The 23,738-nt window shown below is 35.9% G+C and overlaps 2 protein-coding genes and 1 pseudogene across 6 annotated transcripts in view; 1 reads left to right on the top strand and 2 right to left on the bottom strand.

The window, feature by feature from the left end:
- Positions 1 to 5,986, top strand: part of LOC133524326 (ATP-dependent translocase ABCB1-like) — a 45,370-nt gene extending 39,384 nt beyond the window's left edge. For all 5 annotated transcript variants that reach the window (XM_061860272.1, XM_061860270.1, XM_061860271.1 and 2 more), the window contains 4 exons: positions 1,287 to 1,481; positions 1,608 to 1,814; positions 3,792 to 3,938; positions 4,895 to 5,986. In XM_061860272.1, the coding sequence (XP_061716256.1) occupies positions 1,287 to 1,481; positions 1,608 to 1,814; positions 3,792 to 3,938; positions 4,895 to 5,089 (744 nt within the window). In that variant the 3' untranslated portion in view covers positions 5,090 to 5,986. The remainder of the gene's footprint in view (positions 1 to 1,286; positions 1,482 to 1,607; positions 1,815 to 3,791; positions 3,939 to 4,894) is intronic.
- Positions 5,908 to 7,896, bottom strand: LOC133524342 (methylated-DNA--protein-cysteine methyltransferase). The gene is made up of 2 exons (XM_061860312.1): positions 7,473 to 7,896; positions 5,908 to 6,223 (listed from the first exon to the last, which is right to left on the bottom strand). The coding sequence occupies exons 1-2, from the start codon at positions 7,782 to 7,784 to the stop codon at positions 5,984 to 5,986; spliced, it is 552 nt and encodes a 183-aa protein (XP_061716296.1). The 5' UTR covers positions 7,785 to 7,896; the 3' UTR covers positions 5,908 to 5,983.
- Positions 7,897 to 7,985: 89 nt separating this feature from the next.
- On the bottom strand, positions 7,986 to 9,074 carry LOC133524345 (uncharacterized; annotated as a pseudogene).
- Between the last annotated feature and the right edge of the window lie 14,664 nt (positions 9,075 to 23,738).

Here is a 23,738-nt window from a genome sequence, read left to right as displayed (position 1 = left end):
TTTTGGTTTCTTTTTTTTCCTTTCTTTCTCCTTGATAAAACGGGGATTTTAAGAATGACAATAAAGCGATAGATGCAACCAACGTACGGTACGTCCAAAAAACAATTTGAAGATCAACAGGCTACATGAAACTGTACATGTTAATAATACTTTTGTATACAGATACGCGTAACTTTTTCCGAGTCCACGAAAATTGTCGAGAAGCTTTAGAAAAAAAAAATTGAGATATAATAAAAGTCACATAATTTAATCATCGTTATTTCATATCAATTTTTTTTAACACCCTCAGTTTTCGAGATATACTCAAAAAACCGGGAGTTTGACTTTTTATGATGCTTCAAGTCAAAAAGTTTTAACTTTGGACAAAAATGTAAAAAGACCTTTTTTGTGTAAAATAAAATTACCTTTTTTGTTTATTTAATTTTTTTTTGTAAAATGTATCGTTCGCGACTTATATGCCGCAACGCGTTTTTCGGAAGACGAAATGGCTCCTCCACACTTCCGGTCATGCGGAAACCGGCAGATTTTGTATTTTTAGTAAGTTTTAGATTATATTCTTCAAAATAAAAAATAAAAAAATCGCGCTCGAGAATGCCCGATTAACGTTTTTTTAACAAGTTCGCGACCGTATAACTCGGCGGCGTCAAGGACTTATCATCAGATTAGTTAAATTTAGTCTTAAAACACTAAAATCAACCCCCAATATCTTAATCTGACGCGCTTGAGTATTTCAGACTATCGATTTTTTTTTTTACAAATCTGATCGTCTATCCTAGGCGCGCGTCACTACATATATAGAGCTAAATACTTTACAAGGTTACAGGGATCGGAAACCGGTATTTTTTGTATGGGAACGAAAACGGTATTTTTTTCGTTCTTTGTTAATTATTTCATTTCTAATTGGGCAATCTAATAATAGGAAGTCGTTATCTAAAAACACAACCGAGTCCTATATCTGGAGTATAAAATAAACCGAAATATATGTTTATTTCAAAGTTTTTCCAAAAAACCGGTTCCGATCCCTGCAAGGTTGTTCTATTAGGTCTAAGGTATCTCTCATATCTTAAACTGCCACGCTCGAGTATTACCGAAAATTCCCCTATTCGCCTCCCTTCCTATTAGCGATGCTTTAAAATTCAACCACTATGAGGAACCGAATACTAATGCACAGCATCTAAGATCTTTTTGATGATGCTCTCTAAAATTCAAAAAGGCTGACTATTTAAATTGCCCTCTTTTCTACAGCGTTTATCCTATTGATGTAAAATAAATAAATTTTCCCACAGAAAGGAACTGGCGAATCCAGCTTGCAAGGAGTATTTTTCAAATACCCCACACGGCCTATGATAAGCGTGCTCAACGACTTAAACCTTGAAGTAGAAAAAGGCAAGACCGTCGCTTTGGTAGGGGCCAGTGGGTGCGGAAAGAGCACTGTCATACAACTGCTTGAACGATACTACGATCCTGATGAAGGCTTAGTCGTAAGTTGTATTTATAGTAATGGTGCAGATTCCAAGAAACAGGATCCTAGAAGATTAGGATTTACAGATTTAAAGCAATCTAAAAAAATACAAGACGTAAAGAAATCTAAATCTCGTTTATTTTAGGCTCAAGATGGCGTGCCACTAACAAAAATTCGTCTTCATGAAGCCAGAAGGACCGTCGGTTTTGTGCAACAGGAGCCTATCCTATTCGACCGCACGATTGGCGAGAACATTGCTTACGGAGACAATGCGCGCAAACCGAGTCAAAACGAAATCGAAGCCGCTGCTAAACAAGCTAATATTCATAATTTCATTACGTCTCTACCATTGGTGAGTTTAAGCAGTTTATTTTATTATTAGTTCATGTTTACAAAGAGTTCACGACGTTCGCTCTGACAGCTTACAGGTGACTGATTCGCTTTCGCGTTAAAAATGAGTTAAGAGGGAAGTACCTATACCACGTGATAGGCCATACAAAAAATGAAAACGTTTTTTCACTTCTAAATATTTTCCTTTTTCCATGATTTTTTAGTATGTTATTGACACAATGAAAAACTAGGTTTATAGGCTTTCTTTTTTAGGGTTCCGTAGCCAAATGGCAAAAAACGGAACCCTTATAGATTCGTCATGTCCGTCTGTCTGTCCGATTCTGTTCAAACTTAGAAAGTGGATGTATTCTATGAACCGCATTAAGATGTTCACACAAAAATAGAAAAAAAGCAATAAATTTTGGGGGTTCCCCATACTTAGAACTGAAACTCAAAAAATCTTTTTTCATCAAACCCATACGTGTGGGGTATCTATGGATAGGTCTTCAAAAATGATATTGAGGTTTCTAATATATTTTTTTTCTAAAATGAATAGTTTCCCCCCCCCCCCCCCGTAACTTCTAAAATAACAGAATGAAAAAACTAAAAAAAATATATGATATACATTGTCATGCAAACTTCCACCGAAAATTGGTTTGAACGAGATCTAGTAAGTAGTTTTTTTTTTAATACGTCATAAAATTAAAAAAAAAATATTTTTTTTCATCAAACCCATACGTGTGGGGTATCTATGGATAGGTCTTCAAAAATGATATTTAGATTCCTAATATCATTTTTATCTAAACTGAATAGTTTGCGCGAGAGACACTTCCAAAGTGGTAAAATGTGCCCCCCCCCCCCCCCGTAACTTCTAAAATAACAGAATGAAAAAACTAAAAAAAATATATGATATACATTGTCATGCAAACTTCCACCGAAAATTGGTTTGAACGAGATCTAGTAAGTAGTTTTTTTTTAATACGTCATAAAATTAAAAAAAAAAATTTTTTTTCATCAAACCCATACGTGTGGGGTATCTATGGATAGGTCTTCAAAAATGATATTTAGGTTCCTAATATCATTTTTATCTAAACCGAATAGTTTGCGCGAGAGACACTTCTAAAGTGAAAAAATGTGTGCCCCCCCCCCCCCCCCCCCCTGTAACTTCTAAAATAACAGAATGAAAAATCTAAAAAAAATATATGATATACATTACCATGCAAACTTCCACCGAAAATTGGTTTGAACGAGATCTAGTGAGTAGTTTTTTTTTAATACGTCATAAAATTTAAAAAAATTTTTTTTCATCAAACCCATACGTGTGGGTTATCTATGGATAGGTCTTCAAAAATGATATTTAGGTTCCTAATATCATTTTTTTTTAAACTGAATAGTTTGCGCGAGAGACACTTCCAAAGTGGTAAAATGTGTGTCCAAAGTGGTAAAATGTTGAACAAGATCTAGTAAGTAGATTTGTTTTTAATACGTCTTCAATGGTACGGAACCCTTCATGCGCGAGTCCGACTCGCACTTGGCCGCTTTTTTTTATTTGCAAAAAATATTATTATTATTTTAAAAAAAGCGAAACATATTAACCTGGAATATATTATGCTTAAGCAATCGACTTCAAATTCAATGTGATTTGTTAAGATTTATTTCGTGAAAACCGCTTTCTCCCGAAAAGGAATTTCATAGAAAAAATACCGTTATTTCGCGGATTCGAAAAGCTATTATTCCCTCTTGAGGAAAACAATGTTTGAGAAAGGGGTTCAAATTTCACAGTACTCTCGGAAATTTAATTAGGGTAGGTGAGAGTCGAGTAACCCCCAGGTATAAAGGCATCAAGATGCAGTGCAGGTTCTAGTTCTGATAGATCGATTATTTTCATTATTTTCGAGCTTTGCATAAAAACTTTATAATGAAGCAGTAGTAGTTTCTTTTTTTGTTATTAGGTAAGGACAAAAAAAATGCCCTGAATTACTAGGGTTACTTTTTTTAGGGTTACGATACGAATATCGGCTCAAAAGGTACTCAACTATCCGGAGGACAGAAGCAAAGGGTAGCCATCGCTAGAGCGTTGATAAGGAAACCACAAATGCTACTGCTGGATGAAGCTACCAGCGCACTGGACACGGAGAGTGAGAAGGTATGTTAAATGATTATATTTACACATGTCATATCTTAAATACTTCAGTTTACTTCCATTCTTAAGTTGTGTCATATACCTACTCATATCAATATCAGTGTAAAATAAATATAGTAGGTTGGTCGGTTGGTACTTTAAATAAATCAGTTAATTTAATTCATAGAACAATAATTAATCTGGAACTTTTATGCAAAATAGTATTTGTTTGAAGTAATTTAATTATTATTCCTAAAAAACAATATCCAAGTAGTTATTATTCGAAACTGACACCTCAACTCAAAATTGAATTAAGTACATATTTTGTTTTTTATGTTCAGATATCTTAGGCCTATGGGCCTATTATTATAATTATTATTATTTGGAGCCTGTCATGTCCCACTGCTGGGCAAAGGCCTCCCCCAATCTCTCCACTGACCTCTGTCCAGTGCTGTGTCTGGCCACTCCTTCAAGAAGGAGTCCTTTTCATCCTGCCATGGGGCCCATGGGCCTATGGGCCTATATTTTCATAATATATAACACATTCAGTCCCAGCGCGTGCCGTGCTACGGACTGTTTTGCTTGTTGACATTCTTAAAGATACCTTACCCTTCAAAGTGAGCACCACCAAACCAGTGACAGGAATAGACGTTAGTTTAACAACGTTAGTATAAATGTTTAAGAACTGTCCACTCACTTGATAAGGAAGGTGTCTTTTGTACTCTGCTTGAACTCACGAAAACCGAAATTCGCAAATTGCGGAGATCTTTCTCTTTTACTCTCACTAAGACGTAATTAGAGTGACAGAGAAAAATGCCCGCAATTGACGAACTTCGATTTTCGCGGTTATAGCCCTGTTACCAATGTACACCGGTGCTGCTATACCTAAGTAATAAGGATGAGGAATGGTAACCGCATCTACAACATATATGCATGTAAAACTTGTAAATTATAAATCATCAGCAACATTATGGTGTCAGGTGGTACAAGAAGCTCTGGACTTGGCAAAGGCCGGGCGCACGTGCGTGATGATCGCGCACCGCCTGAGCACAGTGCGGGACGCCGACACCATCTGCGTCGTGCACGACGGACGCGTGGCCGAGCGCGGCACGCACCAGGAGCTCATGGACCTCAGGAAACTGTACTACAACCTCAACCGGCGCGGATATTCATAGAAAAGTCTAATGGAAGTTTCGTTACAATGTTGTAATAATTGTTTGTGTTTTTTGCCCTTTCTAGTTTTTGGAACAAAAATTAAACAATTTGTAACCTGCCGATTCAGAGCCTACAGGTAAATTTCTTTTTGGTGTCAGTTCAGTGGTAATTTTAAATTATTAGGTATTTATTGCAACTAAAACACTCTGGGCATCCAGGCATTGATGTCTTTAAAAAATACTAGAATATAATAAGGGACTGAGATTTTGTTTAATTGTGAACTTGAAATAGTGAATTAGGGATTAAATATAACTTTATGAGATTTTGGATGGTAAAAAATTTCATGATTCTTAAGATTCAGTCCAAACGAAAGTACTTAGGTAAGTATTCTATTTGGGCACAATTTCATTCAGTCTTGTTTATTAATTTCCATATTGAACTAAGTATTAATACACTGCATTTTTTCTACTACTACTGCCACTATTACTATTATAACTACTTCTACTATAGTGTAGTACTAGCATACTATTGGGCGCACAAAACTGCATGAAAGTTACTATATTGTTAACTAAGTACATACTAAGGTATTGGGGTGGATGTACCAGGCCCAATTTTTAGAGGGACTTTGTACAATACCAGTACCAGTATCCACCAGCTTTTACCATCAATAAAATTTGTAATAAATGATACTTAATTTGAGGTATAATTTACAATTTCATAAATTTCCTTTCAAGACTAAAAAACCACAATAATAAAATTGGAAGACTAAGAAAACAAGTTTGAATTGATGGACTACTGGTACACTCACCCTACTTAATTTATTATATTAAATACTAAGTGAAAAAATCAACATGATTTATTTTTTTACTTATTTATAATACAGATTTTACATTCAAGTAAAAACCTTACCAAAGTCATGAATGTTTCTTTTCAAGTTGAAGTAACCATTCCTTCCTGTCAACTCCACTGTTAAAGCCACCTTTAGACGTAGATCCAACCAGACGGTGACAGGGCACCACCACCAGATGTGAGTTGGCTCCACAGGCTGCCCCAATAGCCCTGGCATGGCTGCCTGGCCGTCCCATGGCTTTAGCCAGGTCACCATAAGACATTGTTGATGCATATGGAAGCTCTATTAGCTTGTTCCATACCTCCTGTAATATTTTAGGTCAAATTTGAAATGTGAAATCAATATAGAAGTTATAAACTGAAATACATGTCATACTAAGAAAAAGTGACCAAGGCCTCCAGTGCCCCAGGCTGGAATCGAACCAGCGTCCTCTGCTATCGCGGCAGGTGCTTGAGCCACTCGGCCACCGGGGTCACGGCAGCATTGGTCGAATTTTTCAAGTATATGCATTTCTTACTGAAGGCTTACAGCGCCCCCTAGCCATCTCTAAGGTAGAACAGTATGGTTCATACCTTCTAACTGGATCAACTCAGGTGATACCGAGCTAGGAGAGAGATGGAGCTGCCAATCAATACTATTTGAAGAAAAATTAAATTATTTTCACGCTGACGCTGGACGCTGGTTCGATTCCAGCCTGGGGCACTGGAGGCCTTGGTCACTTTTTCTTAGTATATGACATTTATTTCAATTTATAATTTATATAGTAGTGTTTCTACTTGAAATAAAAACAAATTAAATTTTTTTCTGAAAATAATTTCATTTGTTCTAATACTTCAAATAGTAATATAAAAGTTATTTTCAAACATAAACATATAATATATTAAATGGAACATAAATTTAATGGCCTAGCCCAGTTGATAGTGACCCTGCCTGTGAAGCAGGAGGGATCGAATTCTGGTATTTATATGTGTGTTTATCACAAATATTTGATCCTGAGTTATTAACCTTTCAAGACCCGAACAAATATAGCGACATTCCTTCATTGGTTTTTGGAGCTGGCTACCCAGGGAGCCCACGGGTCTCGAAAGGTTAACACATTCACTGCCGGGAACCCACCTGGTGGGCGCTCGTGAACTTTGTTCAGATGCCCAACATACGTACGGTATGTACGGACAACCCGCTGGGCGGGTTGTTTCGTACGCAGCTATAGACCACCGGTTTCTGGGGTAGTGCGCCGTTTTTTTTCTGGCACTGAATGTGTTACTGTTTTCCATTGAAGTATATAAGTATTTATTTGTCTAGTATCCACAACACAAGCCTTATTGAGCTTACTGTGGGACTAGGTTGATCTAATTGTCTTATAATATTTATTTAAGAATTATATTTATTTACAGTCTTTTCCAACCTTGACATTGGCAGAATAATCAACACCTTGATGGAGCCATAACACGAGAAAATTAATTCATTGATTGATATTTTTTTATTTAAAAAAACCAACTAGGTAAAGTGAAAACGGTGAAAACCTAGGCCAGAACAAATGTAAACAAACAAACCTTCTGAAAATCGGAGCCATAGGTTTTTATAGGCACTGAGAACTTCTTTAAAACACCATTCAAATAAGCCTTGAGTTCCTCTTCAAACTGATCCAAAATACCATTCTTCTCTTGTTTGAAATTACACGACAGTTCATCACTAAGAGTTTTGAAACTTTTTTCGAACACTTTAGAATCCTCGAAAGTGACAACATACAAGTATTCACTATCTGCAGCTGCAATCACGTCACCCACTGGAGATTCAAATGTACACACGTATATAGTTTTAGACGATTTATTTGAGTATTTATCGAGGAAACTCAAATTAGGCATTGTGTGGTATTATTTTAACCACTAAGCACCAATTTTAAGCATTGATCTTGCAAGTATTTGCTATCACGATTAATATATTTGAATTCATAACGAACAATATTATTATGATAGATTAAAATAAGATGGAAGATGGATCTGAAATACCCACTTCAAATTATAACGGTAATAATAAGTGACACTGACATGATTGACAGTTGGCAGTTGTTTTTTTTTTTTTTAATTTATTACGAGCATTGGCAATTAGGCCATCAGCTCAAGCATGAAATACAAAAGTAACATAAGTACTTTACTTATAACTAATTCACATAAAAATGAGACACGAATCTACTAGTTACATGAGATATTTACAAACTACCTATAGTATGAGTAACAAATTGATAGATTACAGGATATAATTGTGGATATTTCAAAAGGCCCTGTACTGAATTTGGCAGAACTTGCAAACCAGTATCCATACACATAGTAACAAACAATAACCTTTGTAAATTAAATGAAGGACAATGGAAAAAAATATGTTCAAGATCACATACATCAAAATTACAATCTGCACAAACAGCAGAATCACTTAGCTCTAATCTAAAAAGATGTGCGGGAAAACGAGCATGACTAATGCGCAATCTACATATAGTTGTAATAAATGCCCTTTCTACATATTTTCTTTGGTATTCAAACCACGACTTGGAGCTGGGTGCCGGGACTATTTCTGCAAGCCATTTCTCTTTGACTTCTTTGGATTTAGACCATGAGTTATTCCAACGTCTAATCATAAGTTCTTTAACAAAAGGTACTAAATCGGATTGAGGTACTTTTAAATCACAAACTTGTATATCTCCTGTAGATTTGGCAAGCTTGTCCAAGCTTGTCTACTAGTTCGTTACCAAAAATTCCTGAATGTCCCGGAACCCAGCAAAATTCAACAGTAATATTTCTATTCAACAAAGAACTTAAACAACTTCTTAACTTATAAATTAAATAATTTACAGATGCACTTACACATTTAATTTTAAGCGCTTGTAAAGCGTTCATGGAATCAGATAGAATCAAAAACTTTTTTTTAGTTATATAATAATTACGAATATGTTCTAAAGCATAAATTATGCCTAATACTTCAGCCGAAAATACTGAAAAAAAACTACTACATTCAAAAACTTTTCCTATGTTCAAAATCTTTAGTTTTAGAGCCGTCAGTATATAACTTAACAAAATCAGTCTTATCAAGTTATCATCAAGAAACTCCAAAAAGTCATATTTCGATTCAAATTTGACCAGTTCAACAACCACGTCTCGCATAATATCATTGTAATCATGTTCAAAACAGGGAAGCAAATTAGACCAATACACTATATCTTGAAATTCAAAGTTTAAATAAGTTATAACATCACTTATGGAAGAAGAATTAGGAAACGGTATTAAATTATAATTTGGAATATTGATATTATTTAGTTGGCAGTTGAAAAGAAAAGAGCACAGACGTACATAATTAGCTGGATAGAGTACTTCATGGAAAAGAGTATAATAATATTAATACATGAGAAGTCAAAGTGGGCCGTTGCATCTCTTTCTAATTAGGGTGACCATGAGTTATATGTATGTGGGATATTAGGATAACATGGAATATATAGTTTGGCCAGGATCTTTTCTCATTCGTGCATAGTCAGAGAAAATGTTACTGTCTTTTCGCTGTGCTACTATTATGGCCCCTGAAAAGGAATGCATATAGTTTTTTCTCTTCTCTAAAACGCTTTCCAAAATCTTACTGGGTAACAGCACCAGTGGCCAGCCAGGGACCAGTAGTCAGCCTTTTAAGTCGTTTATTGGTCATAAATATCTGGTATATTCGATTAAACAAATCGCGAGTAGTCAAATAGGAGCTCTGATTCCTTATTCGTTAATACGTAACGCGGCAGGTGCGGTGAGGTATCGGGGGGAGGAAATATACTCGTTCATAAAGGTGATGTTTGTTGACGAGAGCTAGAATGTCATGTCCGCCATATTTTTTACTGCACGTGGTGTGCTATTAACGCGTGAGAAAAAATATGTTTTAATATAAAAAGTTACTGTTTTTTGTTAATGATGGGTTTATTGGTTAGTTTATCTATTAAATTGCGTTATATTTAAATAGAAATATCAATATTTAACTTATAAATTGAGGAGGTTGACCACTGGATACCACTTTTTTACAAAAAATCCAGTGCCCAGCCTCCCGCGGCTGACCTTTGGGTTATTAGTTATTTTTTTTATTTTCGATCCAATACGACCGTTAAGACCGTTACATTTACATTTTCAAATTTAGTTAGGCATGTCTCAGTCAATTTAAAGTAAAACCCAGTAGTCAGCCGCATTTGAAATAACGTTTTAATGCGGCTGACCACTGGGTTTCACGGATCCAGTACTCAGCCATTAATCTTCCTTGGTACGTCGCTGCCAAATATTATGAACTTTAACTCATTTAAATAAGGTTCAAAAGTGTATACATACTTTTGTTGAGAAATATTCCAATATCTAACGGGCCCCTGCACGGGTTTCACCAGCATTTAAACCGATTTTAAAAATAATGAATACTATTAAATAAATAAATTCATTAATAAAAAATAAGAAGATAAATACAGTGTTTATTAGTTTGCAAGAATAATTTTAAGCACCTATGGCCTACAAATTTCGTGGCAAGAGAATTGTACTTATAAGAGTATAGGTACCTACATATACTCTAGCTTCCTACCTAGGAATGATAAATATTGTAATATCGTTAACATTAATACAAATAATAGTGTTTTTTATTTCATTGTTATTAATAGTTTATAAAGGCTGAGTACTGGGTACACAAAGGCTGCTTACTGGATTTTAGAGGCTGACTACTGGAGAAAAGTGGCATTTTTTGTTTAATCTTAATTATAGATATTATAAAGAGGATTGTTATTTTTTGGCATACTTTGTTTTAAAACTATAATAAACAATTGATCTAACCATGTTACGCGTTTATTTATCCGACTAATCCTGTAGAAACGTCGAGAGTGCAAACTTTAAAAATGCGTTATAAGGCTGACTACTGGTGCCTTTACCCTAATTTAGTCGTTCTAAAAGCTGTTATTGATAGATGTACCGGACCGCCACGCCACCATGGTCGATCGTGAGAAAGGTGGTCCGCCGTAACGTCTGTCAAGAACACAGCTATAAGTAAGAGAGATAGAGAGAGAGAGAGACAGATATGCTGACAGGACCAGGGCACATTTACCGCCATCAAAGTGGCCAAATATATCGTAAGCGTCATCGACTCATTGTAGATCTGTGATGGCATCTAAAGTTTTCAAATTTGCCGCCCTTTTCTACTGACGGAAATGTGTGTCCAACCTATATAGAATCGACTATGTATAAATATAAAGTTTCAAAAACCGTTTCAGTATTAAAATATAATGTATAAACGTAAGTCTGGAATTGACTTTGGCAATTATATATTCTGTGATAGCTCACATTCCACCAATTTAATCATGCCGAAATAAAGACATAAAGCCTGACAACAGGGGGCCTACCTACCGCGAAAACCGAAATTCGCAAATTGCGGGGATCTTTGTACTAAGTCATTTGATAAACTTATCTATGGCTGAAGGCGTCTTTCCTGACAAACTTAAGCTCACGATTATTAAACCTTTACTGAAAAAGGGTGACATAACCGATCCATTAAACTATAGACCCATAGCGCTAATACCAGTATTATCAAAAAAATTTGAAAAAATTCTACATAAAAGAATGTCAGATTTTTTGGAAAAACATAATCTTTTTACCAAAGATCAATTTGGTTTTTGAAAAATAAATCTACAACACTAGCAGTACTGGATCTCATGAAAAATATTCTGAATTGTAGGAATAATAGAATACCTGTCACTGGCATCTTTATGGACATGTCAAAGGCTTTTGACAGAGTAAATCATACCATATTACTGACAAAACTATACCACTGTGGTATTAGAGGAAACTGTCATGAATGGGTACGAACTTACTTAAACCAACGTGTTCAATGTACAGAAATACCGAAATATGACGATACCACAAAAACGTTAATAAAATATCGATCCGACTGTCTTAATGCTACAACTGGCGTCCCTCAAGGCAGTGTCCTTGGACCATTACTTTTTCTCGTCTATATTAACGACTTGCCATCTCTTACTAATCACAAGATGACGCTTTTTGCTGACGACGTTTCTATAGTCGTACAAGAGAAAGATACCCAAAATTATGAAAATGAAATCAACCAAGTCTTTGAGGATGTCAACCTGTGGCTCGTAAATAATAACTTGCAAGTTAACCTCATTAAGACTAAATTTATGGAATTTTATGCACCACAAGGGAAGCCAAGGAACGTAAATATAAACTATGATGGTCATGCGATTGAATGCGTGTCATCAATTCGTTTCCTAGGTGTTATTTTAGATTGCCATACTAACTGGAAAGACCATACTGAAACGCTAATTGATAAATTGAACAAGTTTATATTTGCCCTACGAAGGCTCTTTCAACTTTCTTCACAAAAAACTGCCCTATTAGCATTCAATGGACATGTGATGTCCAATTTGCGTTATGGTCTAATACTTTGGGGAAACTGTAGTAATATGCAGAAAGTGTTTCTGCTACAAAAGAAATGTACCTATACGGGCAATATGTGGTGTGCATCAAACAGAACCCTGTCGACCTCTTTTTAATAAATTAAAAGTGATGACACTACCCTCATTATACATTTATGAGATAAGTTTATTTGTCAAATATAATATAGGTTTATTTAGAAATAAGGCATCTACTACAATATATCAATCTCGAAACGGCACTGATCTATGTTACCCATTCCACTCAAAGACAGCATTCTTTGTAAGCAATGTGCTATGTATGTCTATAAAAATATTTAATAATTTGCCCGTAGAAATAAGGGATTCCGACATGCCTGAATTTAAATATAAATTATATAAATTTTGTTTGGATAAGTGTTATTATAGAATTGATGAATATTTAAATTAACTTGTTTAAACTAATAAATAATAATGCATAATGATTATAATATTTTGTAAATCTTAGATATAAATTAATTAATGTTAAGTATATGATTATAATGCATGGTTATATTGTTCAAAATTTTTATATACTATACTTAGTTATAGTACCTAGTTAATAAGGAAAGTTTGCATGCTTCATTAAGTAAAATGTACGCACTTAAAATTACTTACAGACCAACTATGTTTACCACTACATTTTGCAAATAAATATATCTTTATCTTTATCTTTCTCTTTTACTCTGACTAAGACGTAATTAGAGTGACAGAGAAAAATGCCCTCAATTGACGAATTTCGATTTTCCCGGTAACCGCCCAGTTTATTTGACCCTCGCCATTTTGCGGATTTTCAATGGTACTAATTTCTTTTACTGGCAACAAGTACTCTTTGACAACGAACGTTGGATGTCATCGAATGTCACCGATGTAAACAAACAGAAACTTCTTCTTCTTCTTCAAAAAAATTTGTAGTGAATGCAATCAAATACTTACAGCTTAAAAAAGACGAAGGATTACATAGCAATCCAATAAACAATGTTTTAAAGTTGGTTGTTGACATGACCGGTGTTGACATTTTATAGTGCGGTTGTATTGAACTGGTTAGTTGTTTGGTTTAAACTTTAATATTTCATTTAAGGTTTATGGTTTATGTAGATCGACGACAAATAATATTTCTATAAATAATGAGACGGTCTTGTCTTTGCCCCTGTACAAAACAAATTACAAAGCCCCATACAAAAAGAGAATTCAAATAGACGACTTCGATAAATGTGCCATAAGGCATAAAATTCATGAATTGTATGCCGTGCGCAAACAAGTACCGAGTATCAAAACTCTGCTCACTGCTTTGAAAAAAGACATTTGTGACACCAATCACCTAGAACGACGTACCAGTAACACCATCCTGCACCGAGTAGCGCAACTACACCTTACGGAAACTTTCATCAACCACCAATAGATGGCGCAGGCGTCGAGTTAGAACACGCTAACGACTGTTCGACTCAGATTTCATAAGTAGGCTTGCTGATTTTGTATGTTATCTTTCTTCAGCAGATTAGTTACTGGTGTTGACGGATTCCCGGCTCACTAGTTACGATCTACCGACTACTAGGTGACGCAAAACGGCTCCCGTATCGTTACTTTAGTACTCGGCGCATAAATTATAAGTGTACCTTACTCTGACCGTGGTTGGTATCAATAAAAGATATCCGTGCACATTGTGGTTTTACATCTCGCCCCATCGCTCCGAGTCCCGGTTACACATTGGATTTACAGGCAGTAGACAGTGTACAAACTCAAAAACTGTATACGTGCTCCATTGTAATTGTTCGATTTATAACAAAACACTGTTTTTGATTTCAACTATAGTTCATATAGTATTAGTCTATTTAGTCCTCACATCTTAATTCAACCTTGCACTCGCGGAACGATACCGCTGCCTTAAAAGGCAGGGTCGCCATGTACGGACGGCGTTAATGAAACAACAGCTCCGATGAAGATTATGATTTATTCTGATCTAATTAGGCAGGTTACACGATTATATATGCAATGCTTACGTACTAATTATATACTACACCACAACAGTACTTACGAAAACTGATGCACAGTATGGGATTCAAATATAAAAAATGCAGAAACCAACGGTCAATATTGATGGAGCGTTCCGAAATTGTGGTTTGGCGTGAAAGTTATTTGGATCAAATACAAGAAGTAAGGGATAAAAATATGCCTATAGTTTATTTGGACGAGACCTACATTCATACTTCTCTGAACCACGCCAAATGTTGGCAGAGCGAAAATGAACCTGGAGTATCGAAAGCCGTTTCAACAGGGAAACGACATATTATTGTTCATTCCGGTGGACCATCCGGATTTGTTCCTAATGCACTTCTGGTATATAATGAAGAAAAAAAAGCAGATTACCATGATTCGATGAATAAAAATAATTTTAAGTTACGTTACTGTTACGCAGAAATTAATTCCCAATCTAAGTGAGCCCACATGTATTAGTTATGGATAATGCCCGATAACATTCCTTTCGCATTAATTAAATCAGTTATGTTAGTAGCAACCGTAACATAACATTTTTTTAATAATTTATAACCAATAGTGACTTTGTCCGCTGACCCATTGCCCACAACAGAGGACAATCTAGCTTATTAGCTATCATGTTTAGAATTAATTATATTAATTAATAAACCACCAACATCTGGCGACAGAAAGCATGTCATTGCAGAGTGGCTGAATCCAAAGCTAGATTGGTGGAGATTTTGAGACGTCACAAACCTGAACCAATATATGAATAGACACGATTCTCTCCACATACGGACACAAAGTGATAAGATTACCGCCATATCACTGTGATTTAAATCCTATTGAGATGATTTGGGGCATGTAAAAGCTAATTGTAAAGGCGAAATTTCCCTTGGATGAAGACCGGTAAGTATTGCTTTAGATACTTTTGACCTTATTTTGGATCAGCAGACTATAAACACATCGAAAATTAGATATTTTATATTATTTTTCGTTGTGAACTAGGTATGGACTATAACTATCGATAACTGTAGGATTATTTGTATATCAGTGTAAATAATTAAATAAAATATGTGAAATTTCCTGATAACTTAATGCAATATGACCATAATTAATTCGTCGAAGTTTTGCAGTGGAAAATTATCTATAATTTATGCATGAATGGTCAGTAGTTAACATATTTTCATATTTTATGCATAAATGGTCAGTAGTTAATAAATGCCCGTTCCAGGATTTGAACCTGGGACCATCGGCTTCATAGAATATATAAAAAATTTAGAGCATTGATAAAGGGTTATTGATAACTGGATGCTAAAAACCATGATTTATAGATGCATATTAGCGCTAAATAATCAGTTGTTCATCTCATTAGTCATTAGCAAACACTTGGAATATAAACTGTAGATAAAGTCATGTTTGTCCAAGGTTGTATGTTTTCAGATGCAGGCAGTGGGTCAAATTTGTTGGAAACGAAGACCTGATACATCTAGCCATAGAAAAGTTACATTTATAGAAACATGTATGTTCAGATCATTTTGAAAATAGAGCTTTTAATAAATAAAACCTCGACTTATAAACTGTATAAAAATAATTCGGGTCCACATTAAGCCCGACCAGGTATTAGTTCACTCAAAGAACTATCCACTATATAACATACAGCTTAAATGTGGACTCGATGCTAACCTGATTCCGAGTACAAAATTTATCGATATCGATAAGAAGCGCAAGCGTGTAGCGTAATACACTATTTAAATCGGTTATATTGGTACTATGGTTCCTTGACAGTTCTTTGTCGTACATTTTGGTAATGATTTGCGAAACAAACTGATTCCACTCGCTAGTATGAGAGTCCCGTCTCTTAAAACGTAGTGATTATATGCTCTTTGGTCGTCTATTTGAATTCTCTTTTTGTGTGGGGCTTTGTTTTGTACAGGTGGCAAAGTCAAGACAGTCTCATTAGTTTTAGAATTTTTTTTTATCGTCGATCTACATAAACCTTAAATGAAATATTAAAGTTTAAACCAAACAACTAACCAGTTCAATACAACCGCACTATTAAATGTCAATACCGGTCATGTCAGCAACCCACTTTAAAACATTGTTTATTGGAATGCTATGTAATCCTTCATCTTTTTTAACCTGTAAGTATTTGATTGCATTCACTACAATTTTTTTTGCATCTTTGGAAATTTTTATTGGCATTTTTGTAATAAAATATTTGAATATATTCGTAGATATTTTCTGTTTGTTTACATCGGTGACATTGGATGACATCCAACGTTCGTTGTCAAAGATTACTATTTGCCAGTAAAAGAAATTAGTACCATTGAAAATCCGCAAAATGGCGAGGGTCAAATAAACTGTTATCAGGCTTTAATTATTTACAAATGAGCCAGGGGTCGGACAAAAAGTGCGCATGACGTCAAACTACTTATAGGATGATTTCAAATACATAGTATTTTTGATTTTCATAAACAATTATCACTTATCATTTATCAACCTCTTTATTAAACGATATCGCCACTTGAAATGAGTAAGTACGTTTTTGACTGACACATTGTCAATCAGATGAACAATAAATTGACTTCGTTACTGTTTAGCTATTGTATCTTCACGATTATATTTAGCTAAAATTTATATTTACTAATGTATAAGAAAACGCTCTAAAATGTCATGTCATCTTTACTCGAATATTGTGGCAATTTTCCGTTTTTGGAGGTACGTGACAAACACGTATACTGCTAATCTTACCTACTGTTCCCACTTTTGACTATTAAACCTATTTATCTGAGGATCCCACAGACTTGTTCTAACTAATTTCAAATAATTATACCTTATGGTAACAAGTTTCGTGAAATTTATTTTATTCACTACATCACCCTACCACCTGTATTATTAATTCCATGGATTTATTTACGTTTATTTTGTTACTTCATTAATACTACTTTGTTACTACATGTCACACGGAAGTTTAAATACAAACTCAAACATCACCTGTGTGCAAGATTACGTCATTTTTACGTCATCCGCACTTTTTGTCCGACCCCTGCAAATGACTTAAAAGATATCAGAACCGCACTCTGAATATAGCACTAAAATTGTGTAAGAAGATATTTAATTTCAGAACTGTATTGATATAAGTACTACCACAATGGTATGTTTTTAACATTGGCAATAAGGATTTATTGATAAGGTTCTATTTGGTATGACAAAAAAGTTAGAGCGTGCTTCACTTTATATCTCCATGAATAATATATGGTAGTTGAACGCAGGGCTAGCATGGCATAGCATGGTTTAAATTAAATTATCGGCGATATTAATTTTATATGTAAAATATTATGTTTGATATCTTTGCATATGAACCAATTTTTTACATTTCAAATATTGTTAACGATATGCTGATATTCCGTGAAACGGAAAAATATTATGTGTGGATGTAATTAATTAGCTCTTTATAGGCGCTTTTATATTTTATGGTGGCCTTCCACAGTAACGATACGATTTATCGTCACGATCACGACACAGCAGATGGCCTACCGCGAAAACCGAAATTCGCAAATTGCGGGGATCTTTCTCTTTTACTCTCACTAAGACGTAATTAGAGTGACAGAGAAAAATGCCCGCAATTGACGAATTTCGATTTTCGCGGTAGGCCCTCAGGAGACCGGAAGTTGTGAGATTGTATGAAATCCCTTTATTCGCTTTTATAGTATCGTTGATGACAGCATCTACTCGTACGTGCTCGTTACTACAATTGCCGTAATTATTGATATAGGTGTGATTTCTGGTTAAAGACATTTATTAACTCAAAAGAAATATTACATTTCACTTAATGAGTGGTAATTACGAGTAAATAATCTATAGCGCCCAAATGCCGAAATAGCCGAATAAGATATATCTTGCCAATAACATTAGGATTTCTTATTGATTATCAATGACTAGGATTAGTTATCGCTATATATTACAATAAGTAATTATTTTTAACACATATTCTCAAATCAACTACCTAATAAGTTCAATCAGATGGCATTTTAACATTTATGCAATTCAAACTAATTATTAAACAAGTTCAAGTTGAAACTGGACTAGGCTGGTCATGTCTGACAAATTCTGGATTAACTGTGGGCCAAGATAACTGCGGTATGAAGTGTGCCCCAAGAGTCAAAACTCCCTTTTGAGCGACTGGCGAGACCGCGAGAATTAGCAAACTATGGAGACTTATAGAAAGAAGAGGCATTTGTTCAGTAGTGGGACCTAGTGAGTTCATAATAATAAACATAATATATAGCCGCGGGGGCAGCTTGCGGCGGGCTGACGGTGACTGGCGACACCACGGACCCCTATTCCAGAGGGCCCTTTTATTTGGCCCTAGCCTCTGCGCTTGCCTTCACCGGCCGGCCAGAGTGGAGTCGCAAGAGCGGGACCTAATATGCTCCAGGTTGGAAGTGTAAAATGTCATAACGCCGGCGGCCTGCTGAATGGATTACCGGGATTTGGCTTCCTCATACTGACCTCTAGTATAGTCAAGTTAAGAAAAAGTATGGAAGTAAGTCGTGTAGTCGTGCTTTTTTTGGATTTGTTAGATGGCGCAACTAGATTGATTCCCCCGAGTTGCACCGTTTCTATTATGTACGGAAGACCGTTAAATTTTAGGTATAAACTATAAAGTGCCGTAATTTTGGAGTAAATTAAAAGCTATTAGGTTCAAGCTAAGTAGTGTATAGAGAACACCTTGGTGCATAGTATACAGGGGCGTAGCTACCGCCGTATCTGCCGTATCAATTATACGGGGCCCCCGGGCCACGGGGGCCCCCAACGTGCGTTTTTGTGAGAAATCTTTACCCTTCCTAAGGGCCCCCAAACAAATTTTTATACGGGGCCCCGCCAAGGCACGCTACGCCACTGATAGTATATCTTAATTAAAAAGATGTGCAATGTATGATACCCTAAAAAAATTTTTTTTTTCGATTGCGGCTCGAGGATAAGTCAGTCGGTTGGTGCAATCTCAAGTTAAGCTTTTTAAAGCATTATAAACATTCAGTTAACTTTGCACGCCTGGGCAAATTATGGAACATGTATTTTTAATTATTTTGTACATTGTGCTTCGGGGGAAATTAAGAGAGACGTGAAAATTTTAAAAACGGTACTTATCTAAAGACACTACATTTGCACTAAATAAAAAATAGATTTTTTTCACCGGAAGTTTGTCAAAAAGTAAATAGAATTAATCGAAACGAACTGCAAGCGAAGGTTGTTGGCAGCACGTGGCGCGGGGCGCGCGGGGCGGGGAGATAGCGCAGCGCGCAGCTAGGGTTTGCAATATCCGACAACTTTTCGGATCCGGATACATAGAAATAGGATATCAAGAACGACTGTCAAACTTCAAAAGTGCGACCAAAAATGAAATGCAAGTTTGTGCGTAAATTGTCTATGTGAGATCAAAAATAGTGATGTCATGTTACAACATATTAATAATCTATCGGTGTTTGACTGCTTTATCGACTACTTATTCAAATGTGTTTGATTGTATAAAAAATGTTATACGAGTAGGTATGAAGTCGCTTCCCTTATGGTCATATAGGGCCCAAAAGGTGCCTATGAAACCAGCATCATATTTTAGTATGTTGTTAAGCATGTTATTCTGACTAAAAAACCATCGGGAGACAGTTTCTAACGTGGTTAAGTCACCAGTTTTGACGTCATCAAAATGGCCGGTGCCGTGTTCAGAATATTGCGTATACCACAGCAAGTATATCACATGTAAGCTTGTGTGGGGTGTCATAAAAAGCAAAATTAAATGCGCTACAATATCGTTCATACATTTGACCTTGTAAATACCATAGTTTGCGAGAAATTTTAAGTTTTATTTAAATATTCCCGAAAAAAAATCCGTTTTTTGTTTTCATCAACTTTACTAGTAACTTTACAGGAAGACATTGTATCAAGATATGAATGCTATATTAATAAGCTATAAAATTCCATTAAAATTTTGCAAATCGGTTTATAAACAAGCAAATTACACTATTTTTGTTCCATACCGGATGACACCACCAAGAGTCGGATGGCTGTTTCAATACAATTTTCAAGGCAAATGATGTTTAAGTAAAGGTAACTTGCTGAACGATATTTATAGTAAAGTAATATTTTCGATAAAAGTATTATTATCAAAATTAAGAATACTGAGATCGTTTTATTGTAATTTACTCCGGATCTAGCTAATTAAAGTTACACACTAATTAAACAAAAATATTTTTTTTTTTACGTATTATTTTGTCCCAGAGCATGCACCTTCGCATGCGCAAAGCATAGTGTATTTAAATCCGTGTTTTACTCCCCCACACCCTGTACAGCGTTCTTTGCACTTGCAAGACAATAGCTCCTTGCAGAGGTGTACGCTGGTCCATCATTTTTCTTTCGCCAAGCCTAGTTGCAAGAATCTAGCATTTGTGGGTCGCTATTCAGGTAAATTGGTCCCAATGTGGGTCTGTTAAGCCCTTTTTATATGCTGTAGGAGAGCATCCTGTTGAAGGAATATACTCGATCGCTCTGGTTTTTCCTAAACAAGATCCTCCTCGCAGTATTTACATTACCTATTTGTGTCACTACTGGGAAGTTATATGTAGGGTTTGCAATTAGAATATTGTGATATTCTAATTATTCGAATATCCACCAAAATAAATATCCGAATAAACTGATTTAGATAACACAGAAATAACGTTTTTAACTATGTTTTAATACAGTGATATCACCCCAACTAATTTTAAATGATTACTTGATTACTATAATAGCTAACATAATGTTATCTCTAAAACCGTACTTAATAAGGAGGGTTTATATCTGGATTAGCTGGTGTATAGTTGGAAATACATCCAATGCCTCACCTCGTGTTCATTCGTCATGAAATACTAACTATGAAAGCAATACTTACTTACTTCACTGGATCAGTGACCCAAAAAGAACCTTGGCCTTTGATACAAGAACAACGTCACTCTGCTCTATTCTGCACCACTCCACGCTAGTTGGATACTCCGAGGGCGTTTTAGGGCTACATCGCTCCTGCGGTATATCTTTTCACAGCCCGATTCTCTCCCGTCCACTCCAAGTGACCAAGCCTGCGAAGTCGTGCGGCTATAATCTCGCTAATTATATTGGGTGCCGCAACTAGCTACTCTAGCTCCCTATTTTTCCTACGCTTTCACCTTCTCTATCTTCATCTCTGATAGGTCCCAGAATATTCCGCCAGAATTTCGTCTTCTTCACTAAGAACTTGTTCTTTTTTTTCTGATTCAGAGTCCAAGTGTAATACTTACCGATGTCATTCATCAAAATCTAATTATTGTCTTATAGACTTGAATCATGGACAGTCTACTGATCAGCTTGGACACTAGAACTCGGCGAAGCGCTGCTGAGCATCTTAGGGCATTTTGGATTCGAACATCTATCTCCTCTTCCCGATTACTTTAGGTAGGTCTTTTCTTTTCGATCTGCGGTGGCAGCATGGTTCTATTTTTATCACTTGTCACTATGCCCTTCATGACAAATGATAAAGAGCCGACCATCTTAGCCCTATTCATTTGGAGATATTCTAGTGGTTGATTATCAGACCAATTTTCTCTCCTTCATACTCTACTATCCTAGCCTTGGCCTTCAGGTTGCTTTTGTTTTGAGCCTATAGCCCCAAGTCATCAGGATATCCAATGATCTAATGTTTGCATTAAGCAACATTCGCATTCATTGTATAAAGTTACTGCGTGACACCTGTATGTACCTATCAAAATTGATGTGCTGTTAGTATTTGAATTGATTAAATATATGAAAATACTATATTTAAATGACAAAATGGTATGAAATTATTCATTAATTTCATTAGAAAATTGTTCCGGTTATAGGTCAATAACCATATTTAACGGATCCGTAATATCCGGATCTTATGACCCGATATCCGGATATTTCGGATATCCGGATCTCAAACCCTACGCGCAGCGATTGTTCCGAGACAGTTTGTTTGACACTTTTGACGGGCAACGAGCACAAATCTTTCTTCTGGCATTAAAACGGAACTATTGTTTTAAACAATCATTGAGTGAACTAAGTAGTCTAACGTTTTCGTAAGTATATGGAAAAACGCGATTTTTCGAATTTAATAAACATTGAGCGTACCTGTATTTAATTTGTTGACTGTCTGTCTGCATACTCAGAAACCCTACTATTTTTGCAGTACATGCCACTACTCGTGCCTCAAGAGCCGTGCTTCGTCGGTGCATCTACGCGCGTTCCTTCTCTTGCCACTAATCACGCGCTTGTCGCTTCTGTGTATTTATTGGTCTACGTTTTTGGTACTTGATTACAAAACTGCATGTTCCGTATAAAAATGCCAATTTTTTATGGAGTGCGAATTTAAACAAAATCAAATGAATATGATTGCATCAATTTCCAATAGTATTAAAATTTCCCCCGAAGTACAACGACAGTAAAACATGAAAAACTACTTTCCGGGTGTCGCACCATGGTGCGAATTTGACATTGGATGTAGATATTTTTTCTAATTATTTACTCAATTTGCACCGAGTACATTACTTTCCCCAGACCCGCAATGGCCAAAATAGATTTTTTTTAATGTTGTATTTTTTTTTACCTGTTCCGTAGCTTAAATTAACGTAAATAACACGTGCGAATTTAGATATAAGTGTCGTAAAACGTGCGCCAAATTACACCGAGTACACCTTTTTTCTCTTCTTAGTTATAACCATTACATTATTTTCAGCCGATTTCACCCCTTTCCGGGGGGGTGAATTTAGTAACGATTGTATAAAGTTCGATTTTTAGCCCATACAAAACAATCCGTAGTGATTTTATTAGTCCTTAGAATTAGTTCCTGACTTTAGTGAAATTTGAGTTAATTTGACCGTACTACTCTCGATAACCTCACAGCCGCTCCAAAGGGTTGCCCTATTGCCGCACTGTGCGTGCGGCCGTTGTGGGGCCCACTCAATGAGTTGGTGAGTCACCACCTGTCTTACACAATTACGAGACTGATTGTCACGGCAGGTGTCCGCTAGTCTCCTCCCATAGCCCATTATCCAGTCCATCCAACTTTCAAATCAATAGCCTTATGACCTTGGATCCCATCGCAGCATAAAAGTGCTGCACTGCAATAGTCTTTGCACCTGGCAGGGACCATCTCCGGATGTATCATGTTGTGCGCTCGGGGATGGTATCCGCCACGTGTATCCCTTCCTTGTAGATTCATTTGTCTTAAAGGGCCTCTGCGCTGTTGGCTTCGGCCCCACGGATGCCTCAAAGGTCCGAGACCCCAAGGTCCCGAGATATGGTAAGACAGAAAAATAATATTAAAATTACAAAACAATGATTGGAATAATACGAA

This window comes from Cydia pomonella, chromosome 13 (assembly GCF_033807575.1).
Source record: "Cydia pomonella isolate Wapato2018A chromosome 13, ilCydPomo1, whole genome shotgun sequence".
NCBI lineage: Eukaryota > Metazoa > Arthropoda > Insecta > Lepidoptera > Tortricidae > Cydia > Cydia pomonella.
Note: the sequence above shows the minus strand (reverse complement) of the source record. Positions and strands in the feature narration are given on the sequence as shown.